This window comes from Carassius auratus, chromosome 8 (genome assembly GCF_003368295.1).
Source record: "Carassius auratus strain Wakin chromosome 8, ASM336829v1, whole genome shotgun sequence".
NCBI lineage: Eukaryota > Metazoa > Chordata > Actinopteri > Cypriniformes > Cyprinidae > Carassius > Carassius auratus.
The window spans coordinates 22,177,075-22,202,646 of record NC_039250.1 but is presented as its reverse complement, the minus strand read 5'-3'; the positions used below and the strand labels follow the sequence as shown (position 1 = coordinate 22,202,646).

General features: G+C 39.3%; 1 protein-coding gene across 2 annotated transcripts in view; it reads right to left on the bottom strand.

Annotated features, from left to right (window-relative positions):
* nol4la (nucleolar protein 4-like a) overlaps positions 1–25,361 on the bottom strand; it is a 43,548-nt gene extending 18,187 nt beyond the window's left edge. The window contains exons 1-3 of one of the 2 annotated variants that reach the window (XM_026270304.1): positions 24,481–25,361; positions 5,418–5,570; positions 1,731–1,842 (exon numbers count right to left, since the gene is read on the bottom strand). In XM_026270304.1, the coding sequence (XP_026126089.1) occupies positions 1,731–1,842; positions 5,418–5,570; positions 24,481–24,822 (607 nt within the window). In that variant the 5' untranslated portion in view covers positions 24,823–25,361. Of the gene's footprint in view, positions 1–1,730; positions 1,843–5,417; positions 5,571–9,191; positions 9,316–24,480 lie in introns of those variants that run through there. The other variant, XM_026270305.1, reaches the window with a different exon arrangement.
* Positions 25,362–25,572: the final 211 nt, after the last annotated feature.

Genomic DNA, 25,572 nt, shown 5'->3' with positions numbered 1-25,572 from the left:
CACTACTCTTCAAAAGAATGAGGACCATAAGATTTTTTATGCTTTTGAAAGCCATCTCTTATGCTCACCAAGGCTTCTTTTATTTGATAAAAAAGTGCGTATAAAAACAGAAATATTTGTAAATATTATGACAATTTGTAATACCTGTTTCTGTTTTAAAATTATTTTTTTTCCAGTGATACAACGCTGCATTTACAGCAGCCCTCTCTCAAGTCTGAAATGTCACATGATTCTACAGAAATCATTCTAACATGCTGATATATTGCTAAGGTAACATTTCTTCATATTTCTTCAAATTCATGGTTCTTCATATTTTTGTGGAAACCGAGATACATTTTGTTTAAAAGAATATTCTACACATATTCATTGTCACTTCTGATCAATTTAAGTATTCAAGTATTCATTTATATATACATAAAAACTCTTAAATTGAATGGTAAAAAAAAAATCATATTACTTATGAAGATTTGTGTCTAATTCATAAGACTCCTTTCAAGTCCTTTGTCCCACAAGTAATTGTTTAATTCGAAAGTCAGTATAGTTTCACTCAATCCTATTTTCAGTAGTGTGCATGACTCAGTTTGTTCCTCTAGAAGGCGCTCTTGAGACAAAGCTCCAAAAGACCCCGCTGAAACCCCCTCGGGTCTTTGTTAAAATCAAACACAATAAATGCAGACAGGCTTTTGTTTGGACACACATCTACTGACTCTACTGGGTTTCCAGCCGCTATATAGCGTGAACAGCTCAATAGCAAATTTTTATTCTATAAACTGCTTTGGAAAGCAGGGATGACGCAACCCTTCAAAACCCCTGAAGGCAGGAGATGATCATCTAATTCCCTATTCAAAGTTTGTTTAACATTCATTCTCTCCAAATGCTCAGTTTTACATTTGCAAATCATATTTTGTAAACATGAATTACATTATAAGTATGTGAATTGCTGTTTGCAAATACGAAAACTTTTTAGTGAATGTGAATTAGCGGACACATTTGTGAATGATTTGTCCCCCGCTCATTTCAGTTATATTTGTTCATAGAAATCAAGCTCATCTGTGGCAGTGTGAATTAGTCACATCAGCCTGTGACTAATGGCAGACCGATGTCATGTCTGTGCAGATAGCTGACTTACACCATAAAGAGCACAATATCTCAGCTGTAAGAAAATCACCCAATCTCTACAAATCCCTTCTGATTCATGTTCAAGTAAAGATGCTTATTGCTGCGCTGTTGATTTAATAAGTCATAAAACACTGACAATAATAAAGCAGTTTCACTTGTAACAGCACTACTGTCTCTGAATTAAATAATGACGCAAATATCCAGACAGAAGGCATATTTGAAGGTCATCACATGAGCGTCTGCTATGTCATGTCTTGAAGGATTGCCTGTGTTTTTCCTTTAGCATTATTTTTCATTCTTTTTTTGTTAATCTGATGTTTACTGTAGGAAGCGTGTGGGTCGGATTATCCATGCATTAATTATAAGGGGACAGTAGAAGTGCAGAATTATAGTCTTGCCTCTGTGGCTCATCAAAAAGAGTCTGACTTTAATGAAGATTTTGGAAATCTTGTCTTCCTAATTACCGCTAAAGGGCAATGCACTCCCAAAACTTTAATTAATGATAAAATGAACAAAAACAAGCAATTTACTAAGCGGTACATTCGTGTGCACAGTTCAAAACCATTAAAAATAGCAAATTTAAACATGAAATTGCAAGGATGGTGTCTGACCTTTGAACTCTGCTGTGCTGGGGTTGATGTGCATCCTTTTCTGGCATTCTCCACAGCTCATCAAGAAACGGGTCACCGCCTCACGCGGAAGAAATGCGTAGGTCTCTGCAATCTGACAACAAAAAGAGAGAGTGGAAAGGAGTCAGCAAATATTTTGGGGGAGATTAAACAAACTGAAAAGCTGAAACGAGGGAGCATAATGCCAAAATAATTTATTGTGTCCTGAGCTGCCTACTGAGGATACATTTAAATACATAATAAGTGTGCCTGCAACATGAAGGCTGTACACTTAGAAGACAGCAGCTTTTACGGAGTGTAGGGAGCAAGGCAGCACACTCGTTTTCATTTCCCTACTAGGGCCAACATAAATGCTATACAAAATACACAAATTCATGTCTCTTTTTACAACGCCTCCATTTTCTTTTCCCTTCCCTTTCTTTTCTGGTCTGTTTCTTTCCCTGTCTTATTTCTCTTTTGCTCTTGCTTTCTTCTCCTGCAGGCTTTCTGTGTGCGACCTTCACACAGAGAGGGTGATGGAGCAGTAGGAATGGCAGGACCACCACCCTCCCCCCCTTAGAGGGAAAAGGCCACATAGGGAAAACCGCACCTCCCAGAATGCCATGCTCCCAGACTGCCCCCTCCTCCCAGGCTGGCAGGGCTGGTCTCTGTGGGCTGCTTGTGCTATGAGACCTGACAGCAGGGCTCTCCGGGGCACTGGCTGAGGAGAGGAGGTGAACATTGCCCCAAGGACATTGTGCAGCCCCTGCCACCCCCGCACACACCCAAAACACACATACATTACACAAACATCTTTTGCATCTTTAGTAATGGAAGTACTTTTTTGTGTGTGTCCAAACCAGTGAATACCCCCTCCCCCCAAGCAGAGGTCCAGTATGAAAACACTGTTAATACACAAAAAGGAATACTTCAAAGCCACAGAAATGCATTTAATTTTATCATAAAAAGACAAAAAAGTAATAATGCATAGTGTATTATTGAATTTGTAATGCATAACATTTGAGGTAGTGGTCTCAATATCAACACAACATCATGGCAGTCCTGTGACGGCACCACTAGAGGACAGCATGCAGACAGATGCAGTATGAAACAGTGGCGGGTCAGAACAGGAAGGGTGATCTTGATTTTTTTATTATCATTATTTATTTTTGGTATTTTCTGTAGTCACAATAATTATCTGAAGCTGATTTATATGGATATCTGAAAGTGCATAAAGGTTTACCTACATAAAATTAAATATTATTATTATTATTACTGTTGTTGTTGATTTTAATAACAACAACAATAATCTGTACTATGGTTTTAGATTATATTACAATATAGAATCAAACTATTTAATTTTTCAGTAATTCCAGTAATTTTCCTTTTAAAATATTACAATACATTTATTAAATATTATTAATTAATAGTTAATAACATTTGTTATTAATTTCGATTATATGGGAATATATAATCAAAATAATTAATATAAATTAATTAATTTATATTTAATTTAATTTAAAGAATTGCTCTTTATTATTATCAATAGTAGTAGTAGAATACCCCTAAAATAATTATTGTAATAAATATAAAACATAATTTGTATAATTGATTTAGGTTGTATCATATTTTATTTAATCAAAATAATTAATAAAAAATATTAATCTGTAATAATTTTGGACAATCTTGCATATAAGGCATTTGGGACAGGGCCACGGATGTAAAACTGTAAAAAGATTCTGTACAGCACCAATCAGAGTCAGTCGCAGCTGGATACAGCCAATGAAATCCAGTTCAACCAGAGCAAATCAAGCCAATCACAGCTGATTTCTGAAGGTCACAGCCAATCGGATTAGAACTTAGAGTGCACTGATCTTTACTTGTCTGACAGTCCAGCAGTTTTGGAGAGGTTAGATGTGTGCCAAATGACAAAAACATGGCTATCAGACAGTTAATTGCTTTAATTAGGTGATTAGCACAGAGCTTAGTGGAGGCTGGAACCCGACACCTGCTTTCACACACCAAGGAATCACAGCACAGGGGAGCATAATCACACTTACACCCATACCTACTTTTGAAGAATATATGTTAAGTCTAGTCTGTGTGTTCTGATTTAATTGTATCAGATTCAAAATTCTGCATTAGGTTGTACCTCATATCAACTTCCTCCTTCCCCCATTATCAAATAATAAACACCATAATAACTCAATAACACATGCTGAATGTATGTGCTAAGAAATATAATAGCCTGTTTATAATTACACGCTACACAAAACACTCCAGTGAAACCTCACAGAGAAATTACACTGCACAAGAATGAAGGCATGTGATATGAAATCCCTCTCACAGCGCTGCATGACAGTTCAGTGAGAGTGTATTTGGTGGTCCCCCCAGATTCAGTCGTTAACTCATTTATGTTTGTTCATCCTACTTCATTCACCAGTGTCTCAGATAAAGAGGAGGTGAGTCTCACACACACACACACACACACACACACAATTCTCTTTACAGCTAAGAATAGTGGTTGAGAAAGCACTCGTTATTATGGGCACCAGTAGAAATGAAATTGGACGGAGTTGTTTTGAAGTAAACCAAAAATGGTCAGTGCTTTTTCTCCACTAAATATCTTACAAAAGCTCTGTCTGACACTTAAGCATTCGAGACCTCTCAGACTTCTCAGACAGTCAGAGAAAGAAAGTATATGACGGAAAATAAAGAGGTACACTGGAGACAAAAGGTCTGCCAAGGTGATGCACAGGTTGACTCATACCTGCAGTTTGGGCAGCTTAAAACACAACTGGATATCAGTCCAAAATTAAATCCATTGTGAAATCATCTGGCTATGATCATTTTTAGTCCTAGCATAGCCAAGAAAAAACATTAGATCTCTGCAATATTAAATAAATAGCTTTTCCTGTACAGTAAATTAAGGATCTTCTGCCTCTCCTGAAAAAAAAAGATAAAGTTTCAGAAAATATCTCAAAGCCAGAGACTGTGCACAGATTTCCCAAGTCTGCTATCAAAGATTTCAGTATGAAGAGGATTCAATACCTCAATATTAATTTTTCCTGATAAAAACTGTGATTTTGGCAACAGAAAAAGTCCTGATTCACAAAAGGCCAGAATCTCAGCAATACAGTTTTCCTCTGGGCTTGGTGGGCCAGGCCTTTTTATCTAAGTCCCATTATTCAATACTTGTCACTTGGGTCTTGTCAAGTTTGACAGTTTGAGAGGTAGTGCTGTTGACTTACATTGCTGGGTCAGACAAGTTCAGGTTTAAAAAGATTTTAGATTGCATTAGTTTGTTTTTCACATAGGTGGGTGGGTGCGAGTCAGAAAAAACTGGCCAGCATAGCTAGCATACATTAGTGCATTACTGCATTAAAAAAACCCAAAGAGTAAATCCACGAAATCTGTTATTTTATCTAAAGTTTAGACATTACTGTATAGTCTATAATGGCTCAACAGGTGTTTCAAAAAGGCTGCTGTTTCCCCAGCAACAGCCTTCACTCATTATAGCTATTCAGTTGTTCTATATTTGAGTTGCTTGTGTGGTCGTAAGAATAAATAGAGGGCAGTTTTGCACATTGCTGCACACGAAGCCTATGCTGCTTGTACTTTTATACCAAGTGTAAAGCGTTTCGCTTAAGTTTGTCTCAACTCTTTTTTATGCACTGAATAATTGCTCACCGCCTTATAGGTCTTTTTCTGGCCGGCATGTTTTGGTGCTCGTCCGGGATCTGCCCCCATCTCGACATGCATGGCATAGATGATATCAAAAAAATCCTCCACCACAGCAACCCGCTTCAAAGAGCTGTCCTGGGCCGCCCCTCCATCTGAACACTGCAGAGAGACAGAGAGAAAATGTGATTATGAAAAAGAGAAGAAAGGTCACCATTTCAAAAATACGGTTCGATTAGGCCCTGTTTACACTAGTGCGTTTTTGTTTTAGAATTAATCTACACTGGCATTTCCGCTGCATTTCAGAAACTGTGTCTGTCTACACTAAACATGCAGGTACAACCATAGATACGTATAGATAGATTCCTTTCTACCTGCTTGGAGTGGATGAATGGGGAATATACTCATACATATCAATGGGAACAGCAATGAGCATGATGTTACTGTTTATGATAGTACGGTCATCAAGGATACGCAGAGCGAATGTGGGCAGCCATGCCATCGTTTTCAAAAGTCTCTGTTTTGCTTTGTTTACACTGAAACATAACCCCAGAGTTTTCAAACTAAAACGGGGTCTGCAGTGTTTTCTTAAATCTCCATTTTCAAGGGTTGAAAACACCAGAGTAATGTAAACGATAGGTATAAATCTAGCATAAGTTACGCATTTTTAAACGCATTAGTGTAAACGGGGCCTTAAAATGTAGGCAAAAGTGGCCTTTTGAAGAGTGAAGCAGCAGGCAGTGGTATGGGGAAATATATTCAAGATGCATTTTATAAAAGTTTAAGACTTAAGCACCATGATGTTAAGTGCAATAGTGAAACATCAGTCTAATGTGTTTACATAGACACACAATGGAAAAGAAGTGCAGAGGAATGGAAAAACGCATTCTGTGTGAATGGCCCCTAAGGCTTGCAGTATGAACATGACCTATCACTCATACTTTATTAGGCTTTTCACAACCACCGCAAATGGGTATTACTGGGTTTCAATTCAGGTTTCTAGATTTCACACTGTACATTTATAGACCCTGGGTTAATGTTCCTATTTGCATATTCATGAGTTCAGAAACACTGATTGTTCAAATAACATATTCTCATCTTTCCTCCCGTTGCATTTGTTCGACATTTTCATTTTTCTCTCAAACAAAGCCACTAAACAGCATGTGAAGTTTCTGCGACTGTACAAAGCTCATGAATATTTAATGAGGTAAGTGCTTTTTAGTTTATGATTGTTTGTCTCTTGTGAAGCAGCTCGCAATATTAGCCCTGATGTAAAATGACAATAAGTGTAAAAACCTACAATCCTAAACTATAAATTTGCCCCACAAAAATCCGTATTACACCATTCCAGCTGCAAAGCAATTCTGCCGGTGTTTTAGACCAGTAAGCTGTAGTCTGCTTTGGCAGAATGAGACTTAAGGAGTAAGAATGAATCTGACAGGCTCAAAGGCCTCTGACAGCAGTAATGACACAGCAACCAGATGAACTCTGCCTGCACCAGTCCACAGACTGGCATCTTTATGGGCATAAATGTTTTCAGCTCATACATTATTTGGATTTGTGAGTTGCATTCTCCACATTTATGCTGATCTCAGTCACTTAAACAGCGCCTGTGCTACAGGGCTTTATGAGTACCGCCCCGAGGTTGTGGTGGCTATGTATAAGGCTAAGAGAGTCTTTTTGTGCAGTGTATTATTCAGACGTCCGTTGATCTGAATCTAATATTAAGTCCTCCACAGCTCAAGGGGTTTCTTTCAGAATATCTCCACTGTTTAGATTTGTGTGTGAGAGAAATATGGTGTTTTTTGAACACTTTCCTGCAGCATTTAAAAAATAACTGCTTTCTTCACCACAGACACACACACAACCAACCCTACCTCCCACCATCACCACCTTCAACCCTGCTTTCTATAAAGCTGACCCTGTCGCTATGGCAACAGGCAGTGCACTCAGGCAGGTGTTAAGGGCAGCAGGTCATGTGACACCTGCTGGAACTCTGCTCGCTGAGACATCCTTCTTATTCCCCCAGTCCCACACAGGCCCAGAGTTACCTGTTCCTTCTTGCTTTCTAACCTTTTTCTCTTATTATTATTTCACTTATTTTAAATGTGAAATGTGAAATTGTTGTGCCACTAGCATCAACAAAATATAATTGCAAAAGTACTGTTTTCAAACAGGTTTCCAGAACACCCCTTTTCTCTTTCACTGGTCAAGTAGTCCCGCCCAAAAATCACACCATTGGTTCAGCTGCCCTTGCCAGGCTAATCTTTATGAAGTCCCACAGAGCTACAGTAGACTTTTCTGGGGGAATGTGTTTCTTTTTACATATACATACTAATAGCTCACCTCTAAATAATAAACTTGGTTATTTTAATATGAAATTTTATTTTATTTTGGTTATTTATTTTAATATTTAAAAATAACACTTTCACAAACATCTTTTCTCTACTTCAGTATTGCTTTGTTTCGTTGTGTTACAGATTATATACCTGGCACAAATTAAGTATGCTTCTATTGCCTGTTTTTTTTTTTTTTTTTTTTTTTTTACACACACAACAGCAGGTGTGGTGTAAAAGAGGGAAGTAGCAGTCACTCTCCTTCCTCTTCACTTAATTTCTTTCCCTCATTCTTTAACTACACGTTTCTACTTTGATTCTAAGAGGGCCTTATGTTTTTTTTTTAACTCTTTTCACCACTTGTTTTGCTTTCTCTGTCACCTTTTCCCTAAGATATTTCTTCTCTCTTCCTGCTGCTCTCCTTTCCTTTTTTCTCCTGTCCCGCTCCATCATCGCTCTTTCTCTCTTTCTCTCACTCCCCCTTTCCCAAGTGCCAGGTAATGAAAGTTGCCATGGCAACTGAAACCAGCACATAGAGCGGGCTCGCTTTAATCCGGCCCTCTCCAGCCATCCGGCTCATGCATGCGTCCCCTACTCTCATCATAATTATCACTCTTATTATGCCACGATCAGTCAAACATACACCAACCTGGTTTTCATGATCTCAGTCACCAAACCTATGCAGAAACCCTCCTGCTCTTTGTCTACCAGAGAATATTCTAGAAATGGTCACTCTAAGACACCAGACACAGGCTCCAGCAATACCTTTGAGAAGAAAGCCTCGGCTATAGTAGTGGGGGGAGGACTGTGTGTGTTTGACTCTCTCTGTCCTACAAACATCTCCATCTCAGCTCGATTGCTACATTCCGGTAGCTTTCACACATGCGCTCACAGACACAAATATCCCCCCCCCCCGCTCCTTTCCCCAATCTGAGGGCACATCACAGTCTGGGACACAAGTGTGTGGGTGACTAAAGTAGGCCAGCAGGATCAGGGCGATCAGTTCAGCTCTGCTCAAGGCCTAACTTGGGCCAAACCCGACACACGGTGACGCCATACTGCACCCACATAGATCCAAATATGGGCCAGTTCAGTGTAAAGTTCACTGAACTGCAGTGTGTGCAATAGAAACAACATATAACATTTAAATCGGATCGGAAAATAATTCCCAATACAATCTGATATTACCTTAAAGTGGTTTATCTTGCAATAATGACTGAATAACTGTACTGCATATCATCTTTGTTTTGATGTTTTATTACATGGTTACTTTGCAAAAAAATTAATAAATGGATATGAAATATTGTATTTCATTGACTCTGTACTCAGTACAATAACAATAAAGTTTAATCTAATTTTATTATATGAGAAAAAAGACAAACAAATGGCTGACTATTAATTTACTGTGAACGGGAACAGTTCCTTCCCAAAAAGTTTATTTACTCACCCTCATGCCATTTCCAACCCAAATAACTCCAACACAATACTAGGGCTGCATTCCAGTTCACTTTTTTAATGCCCTTCACTTGCTTACTTCCCTCTGTCTCGTTTACTCGGCTGTACGTCATTGGTTACATTGCATGAGTGCCCACTACTGGCAGAACCCTTGGAACGGGCTGAAGTGGAATGTCCTTGATCCCTTAGAATCCGCTATAGAGTTGGTTTATTGTTTACATTTTTCCGCTTACAAATTTGTTTGGTGCAGGCATTCTATATATATATAGGTATGCTTGGGCTGTTATAAATGTAAAACAAAATCATTTATATATTATAGAGTTGTTTGGGGTGGGGATGAATTAAATGTTATCCGCAATGACATCATAGGCGTGTTGCATTGTGGTCTATAGAGTGGCCCGAAGTGTGCATATGAAGCAGACTCACTCCCTTGGTCAAAATCGAGGGGTCGAGGGTATATCCATGTAATCCATTGTCTACTTGAAAAAGTAGAACACACTTCAAAATGGTGGCGTGGATTCCCCAGAGGTTAAGTGCTTAGGGGAGTTTGCGAGTGAGTGTCTAAAAGTGAACTGGAACGCAGCCGAGAAGATAGAATTTGTCAATTTGTCTACTGTTTTAATGCAACAACGTAAAAAGGATGATTTCTTCTACCTAGTGGCTTGGAGTGTGAAGTGCAGAAGAGCAGCATGTCCGCTGTGGTTTTACTGTAAAATCACTGAAATATCTGGATGTTTTGCACTAAAATGGTTCCTCTGAGGAAACAAATTCATACAGTCCAATATGAGTGTCTGAAAATGATGACACAATTGTAATTTTTTTTTCTCCTATTTAGGAAATCAATTGACTGTGACTAAGGTGAATAACAGTTTATAGTTTTTAAATATATTTAAAGAATGCAACAATCGACCAATCAGAATCAAGTATTAAAAATATTTAATAATAATAATAATAATTTGAAAGAGGTGGAACATTACTAATACAATAAACAGTAACCAATTGTGACAGCAGAAAGTATGACTCACACAGTGAGTGTTTTAGCTTCAGTTATTAACCCTAATCAGGTGAACACACTTTTCTCACTCTTCCTCAAAACACAAAAGCGCAGTGTTTAGATTCGCAGGTAGAGCTGACTGTTTGTTCCCGACATGGAGCAACAGCGTGTGTGTTTAATCATTAAACCACTGTAGAGCTGAACTGGCATGTGTGAGATGCTGATTTCTGGGCCTGAAAGTGCACGGTTTCATCATCCTCTCATCATTTTAAAGAAGAGCTGTGAATTGTCAGCAGCAGCAATCAGCATTTCCCCTTCTAAAACTCTATCTGTCTCTCTCTTTTCTCGAGACCCCGCAAGCCTTGGCTTTTTCCAGATGTGGCATTTTTTTCAATCCCCTTCTCCTCTTCTCTATCCCTCCTATTCTCTTTCTCTCCATTTTTCTCTCACCCGTCCCGCTCCAAACAGCTCTGTTGCTAGGAGACTGGAGGGGCTGATTCGGCAAGCGGCCACCCGACCCCCCACCCCCTCTGGCAGTCACACACACACACAGACAGAGAGTCTCTGAACAGTCATACACACACAGGGGCAGTGAAGGGAGGGGGCAAGAGAATGGAGGCAGCTGGGTCACACTCACACACACACGCACGTAAGCATGGGCCGATGGAGAATAGAAGCCCCAGCAAATATTTACAGTGAAAAAGGTACAGAAGACCTAATAAACTAGAGCAACGTCACTGAACATAAGCATTATGGAACCAAACAGGGCACGTTAGATAACCATATGTCTAAGATGCTTCCTAAAAAAATAAAACACTCAATAACTTGAATGATCAGTGGAACATTACTGTAATGTGACCACATAGATCCAGACTTTTCCTCACTCCTGCCAAACACATAAGCTTTATCAGAATTTAGATAAACTAAAACAATGATGAACTTAAACAATCTGAATGAACAAACACAAGATGTGTCTCCACTAAACTTTTGACATATTTTATAAATGTAGATAAAAAACTATTGTAAAATAATAGCATTTCCATTTTGCGATGTTATGTGACTAAAACTTGTTTCTTTCCTCTCGTAATAAGTCACGGGAATGGATGGTGGTAAGTTTATATATATTGCAGTCACCGCACTAGCCATTATTTTTAATCAAAGGAGACGTATTCCTGTATCTTTAGCAAAGCAGCGCAGAGAGCTGCTTCTGGGATTCTTACGCAGCTGGTATGACTAGAGTGGCCGTGTCAGAGCCATAATGTGCTGTTAGACCTGTGCAGTGTAAATAAAGGATTATTCATCAAAACATCAATGCCAAGGAAAGCTCCTTATATTTGAGAGTGGCCACATATGAGGTGTTTCTTTGAGGTTACATTAAAGAATGATAATGTGATTTCTATATATGTCAGGTGACCTGTAAATGCCAAAAAAACTTTTTTGCGATATATGGCAGTTTTTACTAAATTGATGTGTTTCCAGTAGGCTTATTTTCAATTTGCGATTTTAATTTGTGCAATTTGAAGGTTAATTGTAACGCAGCTACTGTCTTTGCATCACAGTGTCTCGTGGGGTACAGAATAATTTTTATTATATTTTCTGTAGTAAATTGAGTGGTACTTGCTTTTTCCTGTTCTGAGTGGTTTTTAGTGTGTTGCTAGGAGGTTGCTAGGGTGCTCTTAGAGTTTTTAGTCTTTTAGAGTGGCTCTTAGTGCTATTGCTAGGAAATTGCCTTCAGTGTAAGTTTACTGGATTTGTTTCTCACCCTTTTTATCCTCTGCCATGGAAAATTGAGGATTCCTTAAAAAAGTAATATTGCACCTCTTCTGCAAAAACCACAAATTTTGAGTTATCATTCATGACCACAGCACAAACGGTGTAGGGTGACTTACATGCTCAATGTTATTTCTAAACCACCCATTTGACGAGAGACAGTGCTGCTAGCCTTAGCAAACATTGCTAATTTTATTAAATTGAGAACAAACTGAGTGTTGTCTGGTATCAGACACCTAGACACTTAATATACAGCAGTATATTTATGAATTGCTTTGTTTGTTAAAGCTGCCATAACACATTACAGGGATATAGTGCTTGAGGGAAAATGGGGGAAATATTTGTATTACAGTGGAAGAGCCAGAAATGTGTGTGTGTGTGTGTGTGCATGAGTGTTAGAGAGGAACTGTTTCAACAATACAGGCGATTCAGATCAGCCTGCTGCAAATCTGATAACAGGTCACCTTTTAAAGTACCATCCCCACCCTCTGAGGCCAGCCGAAGGTACGAACCTACAAATCATTGAGACCCATTCTCTCAGCGGGATGTGAAGGATTTTGAAGAGAGTTACGGGGCAGGGGAGCTGCGTGTGAATCTTTGTGCATGAAGGTCAAGGAAAGATGAAGTGTAATCCCTCCTTTCCTTTACTCTTCTCTTTTCAATCCACGGACCCACTCTCTCCACCTCCACTCTTCCACTAAGTTCACGATGCTCTTCCTTTAAATCCTTATTTCACTTTTCTGTCTCTCCCTTCACTCTTTCCTCATTCCTCACCCTCCCTCTCATTCAGCCACTCATTTTTTCTCCCCTCTCTCTCTCTGACAGGGTGTGACGGACGCTTTCAGCTCCTAGTACGGGCGCAGCTCCATCGGACTCCCTGCACCCACATTACCCAGACACAACTGATCATTAACTGTCATCTGCATTTGTCTGTCACTATAAAGCTCTGGCCTCGATCGTGCTCCCCTAAAAATATTTTTTGAATGTCTGATATGCAGTTTTTTATGGTCGGTTGTCACGCAATATTGTTGTGTAACTGCAGGCCATGCATGCTACTAGATAATGTCAAGCTACAATGTATGCACTATTTTAGAACTTGCATTCATTCTTGCTCTTCACAATCCAATCGATTTCCATCCCTTTTTCTAATGTAAAGGGTTAGTTCACCAAAAACTTTAAATTAGATGTACATGGCTTCTTTCAGACAAATCCAATTAGAGTTGTATTAAAAAAAAAATGTTCATACTCTTCCAAGCTTTATAACGGCAGTGGGAAGGTGTTTTTTTTCAACAGTCCAAAAGAAGTCAAATAAAGTGCATCCATCCATAATAAAACGTTCATCACATGGCAAGTTCGAGTCCTGTCTTGTTGTCCCGTCCTCCCTCTCTCCCACTATACTTCCTGTCTGCTCTCTGTACTAGACATGAATGCCGAAGTAAATCTTATAATATAAATAAAAGATAAACAATCAGTCATTCCAAAACCCACATCAATCGACCGTTAATCTGAAGATCTCAAGCTACGGTGGTTACAGCCCTGCATAAGCCCAAATCACAAGAAATAAAACACTTGTTTGCATGTGGGTATAAACGTGCTCTGTTCATGCTCTGAGGTGTCTGCTGGGTCATGTGACCCTGGTGTCATGGTGTAATTGCGTGGTGGGGAGGGGGGTGCAGACAGTGAGACAACCGGACAGGATCACAACGCTAATGAGAGACTGCAGCAGTTAATTACAAAGGAGAGAGAGAGTGAGTGAGAGAGAGAGTGGCATAGAGGGTAGGGAGGGTGAATATGAGGAGGGGGAGATGGAGTGAGACACTCTTTTGTCCCAAAGCTGCATCCTCCCAGAATAGAGATGGAGAAAGCTTTTATTCACTTGCACACATGCTCCCTGATCTGTTCATGGAAGCAGCGTGTACCAGGACCATGTCTGTGTGTGGTTATCTGTGTAGGTGTGCGAGTGTGTGTTTCTAGGAGCTCTCTCTCTTTTTCTCTTTGGTAGGGGGAGGCCCTGGAGCCAGTTAAAAATGGTGTTAATTTCTTCTCCTATGGGAGAGGAGAACGGTCTCTCCATGGCAACAGAGAGAAGGAGCCGAGTGGAGGAACACCAGAGCAGCACCATCCACGACCCTTTCTCATCACACACACACAAGCACATGCTGTACACACAAAAACAAGCACACACACACATACACACACTGACAATGATACATACACATAGATGTTCATAACTTTGCATACTGTGTTTTTACATTCCTCCAACATTCCTATAGATTCAGATGCAGGGGTTCATTCATGTGGACTGATTCTGCTTGTGAAACACAAAAAGCTCAAAAAGACAATAGGGCAAAAGACGGGAAAGAGAATACTGGATCAGATCACCTACTTCTGAATCAAAAATCCATTTCAAGTAGGAGGCTTCTCACTTCTAAGAGACAGACTGAAGTGGGTCAATCAAGTGGTGTGTGTGGATGTGTGTGTGGTAGCACAATCAGAACAGTTCTAAATAAATGTAGACAGTAACGTGGTAACATTTTTATCCTGTGATATGATAGCTTGTAGCTTACAATGCAAACTTTTAAACAAAATGAAAAAGAGGTCACACTGGTTTGTTTAAATGCAACAGATGGACTTCATTAAGCAACTTTTAACTTAATACCACTTCATTTACTGGGGTCAATAAGTTTTTTATTAATAATTTTATTCAGAAACTATGCATCAGATTATTCAAAAGTAACAGTAAATAAATTTATGTTACAAATTATTTCTGTTTTGAATTAATACTGTTCTTTTGAGGTTTAATAAATAATTTTTAATTCAAATAATCCTTAAAAGTCATGTTTTCCACAAAAAAATTAAACGGCACAACTGTTTTCAACATTGATAATAATAAGAAATGTTTCTTAAACACTGAATCAGCGAATCACTGGAGTAATGGCTGCTAATAAAATCAACTTTGCCACCACAGGAATAAGTTACAATTACTTTAAAAATAGAAAACAGTTATTTTAAAATGTAATAATATTTCACTGTTTTTACTGTATTTTTGATCTAATAAATGTTGCCTTAGTTAGCATGAGACTTTTAAGTTACTCAGTTTTTGCAAGATAAACTTGAAAAAGAACTGATTTAGGGACATTTTGGTCAGTGTTAATGAAGTATATGCAATAAAGAGAGTCATTGTGTCAGCGGACATTGTGGTTGTCATGTATGTTGCGTGTGGACAACACAGTGCGCTCTGTGGGCTTTTCATGTCGCAACCTGCTATTGCAAATGCATCATGCAAAACTGTTAGCATTCATGCAAATGACTGGTAGATAAAAGGCCACTGTTGAGGCAGAGTGTCTTTGGGTTTGATGGGGTGGGGAGGGGAGGGGAGCCGAGGGAAGGTCTGTTTAGATCCCTTTTTCTCCAAGGCTCTCTGCAGATACGCTCGCTAATTAATCACTTATCATAATGAGATTTTTGCCTGATTTTTTTCTTCACTGATATGCTAATAATGGAATCGAAAAGCGGTTTGCTACTGTTTAAGTCCGTCTCTTCTTCACGCGTTTGAGTGTGGATACGTGTTCTGTTGTCAACAGCAATTTGGGTGGATGTGTGTGTATTTTTGAGATCAGTCGCCAGGAGAAGCAACTCCTTCAGGACAGAGGACAGTGTCTCCTGATCCCTGCAGGCCAGACAACAGCGTCTCTTGAGAGTGTTTCTCTGCACAGATCAGCCTTCTGCTGACCTGGAGTTCTGAGCAAAAGTGGGTAGACAGTAAAAAACACACACAAACATGCTCACACTATGATGAAAATAGCTGACCGCAATGTTGCATTGGACAAAGGGTCAGTTCTTAAGCTGTTTTCCCCCTCACTGTCTCCAATGAAAAGAATTATTAGAGAAAAGCGTATTTATAGGTTGTGACGGCTTGTTTTTACAACAAATCTGTAATGTTAATTCCCCGTTTGCTTTTCTTAAAACACATATTTTGCATCAATTATTACCTAGTTATCGTATTGCCATGGGTGCAAGATCATCAACTTCAAACATTTCATATTGGCAGGGCTAAATTTATAATTTTCTCTTTTTCTTTCCATTTTTACTTCTCCTAAAATTCACTCTTCTTCTGGACAGATAAGTCACATAAGTTACAAATATGATGTAAGATGCCAGGGGTTTTCTGAAACACCAGCTTTTGTAGAACCTCTCTCTTTCCTCAGTAGATATGATTGAATGAGTGAGTCTCAAACGCTTGACCAGGAGATTTCCCCCAGCTCAGACTCAGAATATGCTCACGGTTGTCTTGCTATAGGCCCATACTGCAGAACACTGACTAAACCTTCCCTCTGCCACACACACATACACAGCAATGAGGATATTTCTGTTTCCGTTGGCATAGCAACAGAAAGCAATCATTTCCCTCACTTAAAATCTTGCAGCATCCTTTCTTCTCCTTTCCCCCCCTTAATAAGAAAAATCTTTCAAAAGTCTCCATCTCGCTGGACTCTTCATCAGTTTTTGAAAATCAATAGATATAGATGAAGGGAAAACACGAGTGTGTGTGTTAGGAGAGCAGTGTGAACTCTTGTGAAGTCTTACAGTGAGCTGTAGTATGTGTGTTATTGTCTACATTTGGTGCAAATGCAGTAGACTGTCGTATGTGTTTAAACGAATGCTTTAATAAACACTTAATAATAAACCAGGGCTAAAGTGAGACAGTTTCTGGATGGTTGATGGGCTATTATGAGTTATTGGTGACCATATGAGGCTTTATCAAAATTACAATGAACATAAATCAGTAATGTTTTGTACATTATGACGTTGTTTTCAAAAGCATTTATTGCTTGAACAGAGTGACATTAAATAAATAATATATTAGGTTTTAAGCTCACTATTGTGATCAGTCATTTTCTAAACATATATGCATATTTAATAACATTAATTACTTGGTGAGAATAAGCATACCACTCAAATGTTTGGGTTCAGTCAGTTTGAATCTTTTTAAGTCTCTAATTAGCCACTTTTTCACTGTCGGGCCAGTGCGAGCCAGGGCTTAAAACAGGCCGGGCAGCGCTAATAGCCTCGGACCTGTAGCACCAAGGCCAAAATAGCACTGCGTTTCCACCGTAACGCCAGAAGCCCCGCTGCGATTCACTAAAACCCGCCCTTCACACGCCTCTCAGCGTCATACAACGTGATACGTCATACAAGCCCATAATTTCACCAACAAAGAAAATAGGTGATTATATGATTATTTTATAAACTGAAAGGTCAAAAGAACAACATATGAATGTGTTCTTGCTGAAATATTAATTTCTTAAAAAAAGAAAATCTTACTGACACCAAACATTCAAATGATAGTGTATAAAATATGCTATTAAAAATAGAATTGATAAATTTTTGAGATATAGAGCCAGTACAAAGGCCTGTTCCCACCAAGAACGATAATTTTAAAGATAATGATGAAGATATAGTTCTAAAAATCATTCTCAATATTAAAGAATAGCAGGGTCCACACCACAGCTATAATAACAAATGCACAGAGAAAAAAAAAAACAAAAAAAAACAATCTCTTTCAGAATGATATTTTCCAGCTGATGAACGATAAAAACATTGACAGCCAATAATAATCAATCCTGCTATAATGAGCTCAAAAATTTTAAGCGGCAGACAAAAATGCGCTTAGAATAAATAGATAATATCGTGTGATTAAAACAATGAACAACTGGTGAGTAAAACCATGAACGACTGACCCGATTTTGGCAACAGAAAAATCATTTTTCTATCATTTTAAACACCTGTGAACTTGTGGTCACAACTAAACATGACATTTCATGTTTGACTGCATGTGAGTATGTTTTTGCTCCAAGTGTTAGCCACAGGACATAACAGGTGATAAATGAAGTTACTCCACCTCACTAGAAAGACAGCAACAAAGAGAAAGAGCAGAAATAGATCAAGAGACAGGGAGAGAGAGAATATTAAAGCTATATAAAGAAAGAATTTGACAGACAGAGAGCAGAGCGAGCTTGTGATGCCCTGCAGCTGAATCGAGCACCACTCTCATGAAACAAAGTCTACAGTGGGCCTGTGACACAACAAATACATATTTAATAGCTTTATGAATGATATGTGCGCTGTGAGCCCAGTCAGCGCTGACAGAATAGCATGGGCTGATCGACTTATATGCTATTAGTGGCTTTTTTGCTTTTCTTTCTCTCTCTTTCTTCCACAATGACATTGTAACACTTTTAAAACCACACAGGATAAAGTGTCCCTGCTCTACCCCCTCCCTCTCACCCACACACACTGAAACTTGGCACACCCATGGTGTTGCTGCACCAGAGAGGCCCACAGCCACTCTTCTGCATCCCACACTGCACTGGGGCTCCGACCCACACCATGGCAGCCTGCAGCCCTGCCACCCAGGGGAAGGTGAAAAGGAAGACACTGTTCTCATTGGGTTACAGACTAGGAAGATGGAGAGGAGAATGTTCAGATAGGAGCTGGCAGGGAGTTCCCTGGATGAAGTCAATTTTGTGTTTATTGCTGATGATGAAGAGAAAAGATGGAGAGAGTGTCTAAAAAATGACAGTGTACACTATCTGTCTTCTGACACAAAAAAAGAAGCAGGAAATAAAAGTAGAAGTACGAATTAAACATGTTAAAAAAGTGTTAAAAAAAACAAACAAAAAACACTGACTCTATAAACATGACAGTTTTTTGTTTAAATATCCTCTTCCCAACCTGCTTTTTTTATGAACTTTTACATGATTCAAATGATTAGAATTGTGCTAAGTGGAAGTACATATACATTATGCCACAATTTCTCTTCTTATTACTGCAAAAAAAAAAAAAAAAACTGGGTCCCCAGTTGCCTCTGTTCCTCTTTTTATTCTCTGTTTTGTTTGTTCTTTCTTTGTTTGTTGTCTAATTTGCGTAGAGCAGGTTGGGAAGGATCCCCTACTGTTCCAGTCTTTGATGAGATAATAACGCTGATGTGAACATCTCACTCGAGTTTGTGAATGGTTGCACTTCCTTGATCTTGGACACTTTGTGGCATGCTGGTTGGTTAAGAACATGGCAGGGTGGGTATGAAAGAAAGTGACCTCAGCCGCTTGGATTCATTTTAGTCACAACCAGAGGGGAGAGTGTACTAATTATACTTTAACAACAGATACTAAATAACTTTAACCATGATTAAGCAATATATATATATATATATATATATATATATATATATATATATATATATATATATATTGCATATTTGTTACACTCACCGGCGGCGCCAGGGGGGGTCTTGGGGGGTCTCAAGACCCTGCCAAAAAATGCCTTGACCCCCCATTTGACCCCCCAGCCTCTTCCTGATTAAAAAATATATATATTCGGGATAAAGATCCCAAAATGTTTCTCTTCAAACTACGCAGAACAATAATAAATAATAATTATTTCGACATTTATTCATACACTGAACCGAGAACCGTTTCTGTCGGATGCGTCCGATTCGAGAACCGATGAGCTGATGATAACTGCGCATGCGTGATTCAGCGCGAAGCAGACTGACACAGAGCACATCTGAACCGAACTGATTATTTTGGTGATTGATTCTGAACTGATTCTGTGCTAATGTTATAAGCGCGGGTAAACCAAAGGCTTGAATGAAGGGCAATCATCGCCAATGACGGCATTACATCGAGCGCAAAAGAACCGGTGAACCATTTTTTTTCAGCTGGTTTATTTGATCGAATTGTCCGAAAGAACCGGTTCACTTGAGCACCTGCTCCTTTGCCCCTTAAGTGCCCTTTTGTCAAAGCAAAATTTCCTCAATTTTTTTTTTGTAATAACATAAACTTTTGTGAATGCCTGCCCACGCCCAATCATAATATTAGTACAATTTATTAATAATAATTTAGCCGTAAATAAAATGACCAACATGATGACAGTTCACCTGACTACGACCTCATCCAACCGGGAAGATTCCTCATGCTGCACGCGCATTTTTTAATTGCTAGAGGATATTTTCAACACCGTGGCAGCTGGTAAGTGGTGTTTCATTCTCAGTGAAGTGATTTTGGTGTTTATTTACTTATTATTATTTTACAAGAACGATGTGATGTGAGAACATGCAGATACGTTGTTTATATTGCTGTGTGTAGCGTGCTGTTTGAGGGAGAAAAGTTTCACAGACATCGAGGGGTCTGGTCTTTTTTATGTTATTTGAATAAACTTTTATTATATTACAGTACTTATTTATTTTTAACACGTAAAAATAATTATCACAACACTGGTAAGGCTTATTCAGATTTTCTCATTCTCTGAATTATCATTATAAAAATAAAAACAATTCAGAAATGAATTAAAATATAATTATATTTTAAATGTGATGCAAATATTTTTTCTACAAAAGCAACAGTGTTTACAACAGCAAGACCACTTTAGCCTGTAAACTCAATAATATCTATCTGGAAATAAATATAAAAATATCAATGTCAATAAAAATGCATAATATACCTGACATGAAAGTGCAGTGTGAAGGATATGAATAACAAATGTAGCCTGTCATTTGTTTACATTGCAAAGGTGTTTTTTTTGTTTAGTAGCAGAAATATGCAATTATTAGCCATGTCCACTGTATTTTTTGTTGGTTTTCATGAGACCCCCCTTGAAAAGACCAGGACCCCCCCATTGCCCCCCCAATCAAAATTGTCTGGAGCCGCCACTGGTTACACTTGAGAAATGATGGCTGCATCAAAGCTCCAAAACTAAATGCTTGTAAAGATGTTTGGTACACGTGATCTTTAGGGTGTCTAGTATAAATATGTGCATTCACATATATTTAGTTTTGTTGAGTGTGGTCGTAGAATGAGTAAACATATTGACTGTGATAATAGTGATCAGTGGAATAACAGTGAACTTAGATATACAATATAAATGTAATTGCAGTTGCTAGTGAAAATGACAATAAAATGTTTCAGTGACAAAATGTTGCTAAATTAAAAATGTAAATGTTACAAAAAAATTACAATAATGATGTTGTAATACAAAAAAAAATTATGTTATATATAAAAAAAGTAAACTTTTTTTTAATCTCAATGTTCCTATCAATGTTGCATAAGTTTTTTATGCATACTAGTAACCCTAGAATGTGATGAAACAAAAGATAGCTCTAGATATCTAACCATTTTTATGACTACAGAAATATGTTATTTCAGTACACACATTATCCCACCGAACATAAAACACATTTTTTCACACACTTTTCCAAAATAATTAAAAATAATAATTAATGATTATTTCAAAGGGTTACTAATGACACATCATTTGGATATTTTCACGTCTGGGAAAAATTTGGGATTTAATGGGTTAAGGGAAAAAAGCTGTCCAAATCTGCCTGGCCCTATGGAAAAAGTAATTGCCCCCTAAATCTAATAACTTGTTGTTCCACCCTTTACAGTAACAAGCGTTTGCGATAACTGGCAATGAGTCTTTCACATCGCTGTGGAGGAATTTTGGCCCACTCTTCTTTGCACAATTGTTTTAATTCAGCGACACTTTGGAGGGTTTTCGAGCATGACTGGGGACTGTTTACGGTCATGCCACAGCATCTCCATCTCCATTTAAGTCTGTACTTTGACTTGGCCACTCCAATACCTTATTTTTTTCTTGAGCCATTCAGAGGTGAACTTGCTGTTGTATTTGGGACATTGTCCTACTACATAACCCAATTGCATTTATGCTTGAGGTCACAAACTGATGGCCAGAAATTCTTCAGGATTTTCTGACAGAGTGCAGAATTCATGGTTCCATCAATTATGGCAAGTCGTTCAGCCCTAGGCCATCACTACACCATCACCATGTTTAATGGTTGGTATGATGTTTTTTATGAAATGCTGTGTTGGTTTTTACACCAGATGTAACAAGGCACACACCCTCCAAAAAGTCAGAAAAACTTTTGTCTCAGCAGTCCACATAATATTTGCCAAAAGTCTTGAGAATATTCTTATTGTTGAATCATGAACACTGACCTAAACTAAGGCAAGTGAGCCCATGATTTAACAGAATAAATTTTTCACTAAGGGCCAGGTAGTTTTGGACAGCTTTTCTTCATTAATATATGAAATCATCATTTAAAAACTGCATTTGTATTTATTTGCATTATCTTTGTGTAATATTATATATATTTTTTTGCTGATCTGAATCCTTTAAGTGACAAATACAAAAAATGTAAATAAAACCAGAAGCGGGCAAAAACCTTTTCACAGCACTGTACACTATGGCTACAGATCATTTAACCTCTTCCATATGACAGAACTGGTCATCCGTGTGACTGACAGATCGTTTGTGTGATGTAGTGTATTATGTGTATGTGTCATGCAGTGACAGGAGGGTGTATTAGGTCCCACAGAGTCTCTAGAGAGGGACAGAATGACAAATACGGCATTAGGGAGCTGTTAAATAATGATAGTGAATGCCCAGTGTATGAAGACGTCGTCAGAAAGAGAGAGGAAGCGGTGGGTGGAGAAATGTGCATGTATGCTGAAGGGAGGGCCGTATTTCTAAATGAGTAATACATATGTGTAATCATGAACTTCAGTTTCACATCTTTGACTTGCACATTCAATCCATTACAGGAGTAATTTATGGATAGAGAATCTGTAATTGCCACAGGCTCACTGGATGTCCTTTGGGTAGTTTAACCCATACATCTGTGTGAAGGGTTAACTGGCTGGAGACGTTACTATGTTCAGAGTTCTGCCTCATTTCTTCTTAACAGTCTTTTAAATGAAAAGCACGCTGGGAGATGCCTGTTAGGAGCTGTCAAATGGTTGCATAGCAATTATCTGTTAACGAGGATTAATTGATGTTAATTTAGCTTTGGTTATTTAAAAAAAAATGTTAAATGATACTTTTTTTGTACAAAGTGCTTACTTGGTGGCTCCCGTTGGCATGATTACTGATCCTTGTTGTGTTTTTAAATCCATAGTCAAACACCTGGGATTTTATGTCAATAGTGAAATAGATATGAACAGATATTAAAATACTCATTAAAAAACAGTCTTGTCACCATTGTTTCTAATTTGAGGGCTTATTTTTCTCAGGCTGAGGTGTGCCAGTCTCAGGGGAGTTGGTCCCTCCTGAATGGCAGACAAAGGTCTGTTGGTGGGACCCCTTGAGGGCAATACTCAAAATGGTGTCTGTTCATGACACCCTGAACGGCATAATGCACCGGTGGTAGTCGAGGACCTCCTAGTGTTCAAGAAAACAGTCACTTGCATGTATATCTCAGCCTTTATAGTACATAAAATCTGGTCATTTTACATGCTAAATAAAAAATAAAAAGAATGACAGGTCGTGACAACTATTTCTGTCTAATGAACTATTATTAAAAACTATTACTGTCCAGACCGGATCTTTAAATAAGCTTCGTGACCAAACGCCTTTATGCGTCGAACAAATTAAACATCGCTCATCCTCGGAGTACAGAATTTTTGTCCATTCCTTGTTCATCAAACTGATTCTAAATGAGCCCTTGCTTTGGCTGTCTTTCTAATGATGGATTCTGTCATAGTCCTGGGATGTGTGCAAAAAAACGCGAGCATTGTAGAGCAGAACAGGTAGGTTACCAGAGCAACGGGTGCCAACCGTCCGCTCCTCCCTCATCCGGTACAGAACAATGCAAGAGCTTGCTTTCCCTCTCCAGAATAAAAACGTACGAGGCACAATGTTGACATAGGTGAGCATTAACACTTGCTCTAAGCACGCTGTTTTTATTCAGCTTGAATGTTGGTTAAATGACACACTGATCGGCGAGCGCGCGAGTGTCAGTGCCTGAGATGCCCACAGGAGGAGCAGACCCTCAAGTGGTCCACGAGAGCAGCTGAAGTCCCCCAAACACTCATTTCTCAGAACATACCTATTCGTTTAGAGCTATATAGCTGTATTTTGACGTCCACCATATCGTTAGCTCCTTAGGAAAACTCTCGGTGCGCGCGCCGATATCCCCAAAAATTGGGTACACGGGCTCACCACACACACGCGCCCCCGCCTTCAAACGTCCAGTGACACAAGGCAAAGTGAATAAAATAACGTTCTCTCAATCAGTATTATCATGATTTGCTGGGATTAAAAAACGGCCCACGTTGTAATTTTCTGTGACATCCCGATCCCGTCAGCAGGACAACGTCATACCAATTCGTCAGATACCATTACTACACCGCCGTTATTGCTAAGAGGGACCGGCGTTGCTATGGCAGCCAGCTCTCAGAGTAAGACTGTTCTGCCCGGTTGGGGTGAGGGATGAATAAGCTCGGTCAACCCGAGGTGTAAGATTGAAAAGTTGCGCACAGCAATGTGGGCTGCACGTAGGTGGAATCAAACGAGCTGTCCCGAAACATATTGAGAAAGGGCTCCAGCATCAGCTGAACCATATTGAGAGTTAAAGTCCCACAATCACACACACACACACACACACACACACACACACACAATTCACTCACAAATAGTCAACTGTAAAAAAGCACTTTACCGTAGACTTGACAGGGACGTACAGGACGGGCTTCCCCGATGACTCTTTCTTGTTGTGCTCGCCCAAGATGTTGCTGCCGACCTGAAAGCCTTTGGACTTCACCCAGAATTTGAATTTGGCGTTGATGTGGCTGTTGTCGACATAGACACCGTCCGACTCCTCGTTCTGTAGCAGGGTCTGCATGATTTTGTTGTATTTTCGGCGAGTCACTGTCTTTGTTTTACCCGAGTCTCCATAAGTCCGGAGACACCAGTCCTGAAATTCGCTGAACATCTCAGCCTCCAGCACGACGGGACTTCGGCTTCTTTTTGTTAAATCCGCGCATGGTTTCTTAGTTGCCATCCCTTCCTCTTTGTGAGCCGCAAGCCCCTTTTCGAAACGATCAAATGCAACTACAAAGCCTGATAACGACAGTAGACTCCCCCTCCTCTCCCTGTCCCGCTACGAGGATGATCGCTTTGACACCGGTGCTGGAGGTCCACCTCCACTAAACAAGGCGAAAAAAGTCGTACTAAGCGTGTCTGTTTTGGGCAGTCGCACACCTGTTTGCAGAGACGCCTCGCCTACTGTCCCAAACCGCAACGGCAAATGTCACTTGCACACATCATCCGCTGAGGAACTGAGAGAGGGGGCTGTCCTACCAAGCGGGTATCTCCCACCTTTGCGTAAACGGCTCGGGGACCAGAGCAAGTGGGAAAAACCCCGAGGGTCGATGCCGTAAATGTAAAAAACAAAAAACACACACAACCTTTCTGGCTCAAGGAAGGGGTGACAGAGCTCGGCGTGTAACAGATTTTAACGGCCCACTTTTTAAACGACCGGCGCGAGACAGCGTTCTAAAACGGGATGTGGCACAATCCTGTTGATGTCATTCGCGCGCGAGACTTTTCAGCAAAAAACGACTCGAATTATTTTAATAGCATTGGTTCAAACAAAAAACGCTGTGCGGTTTAAAACAGACCTCCTTCACGAGCCGCCGTCACGCGATAGGACCGTCCCACTATTTCCACCTGTTTGAATCGGACCTGCGCGTGCAATGCTGCCGCCACCACGCTACAGACCGTCCCAAATTGACATTTCTCGTTTAGAATC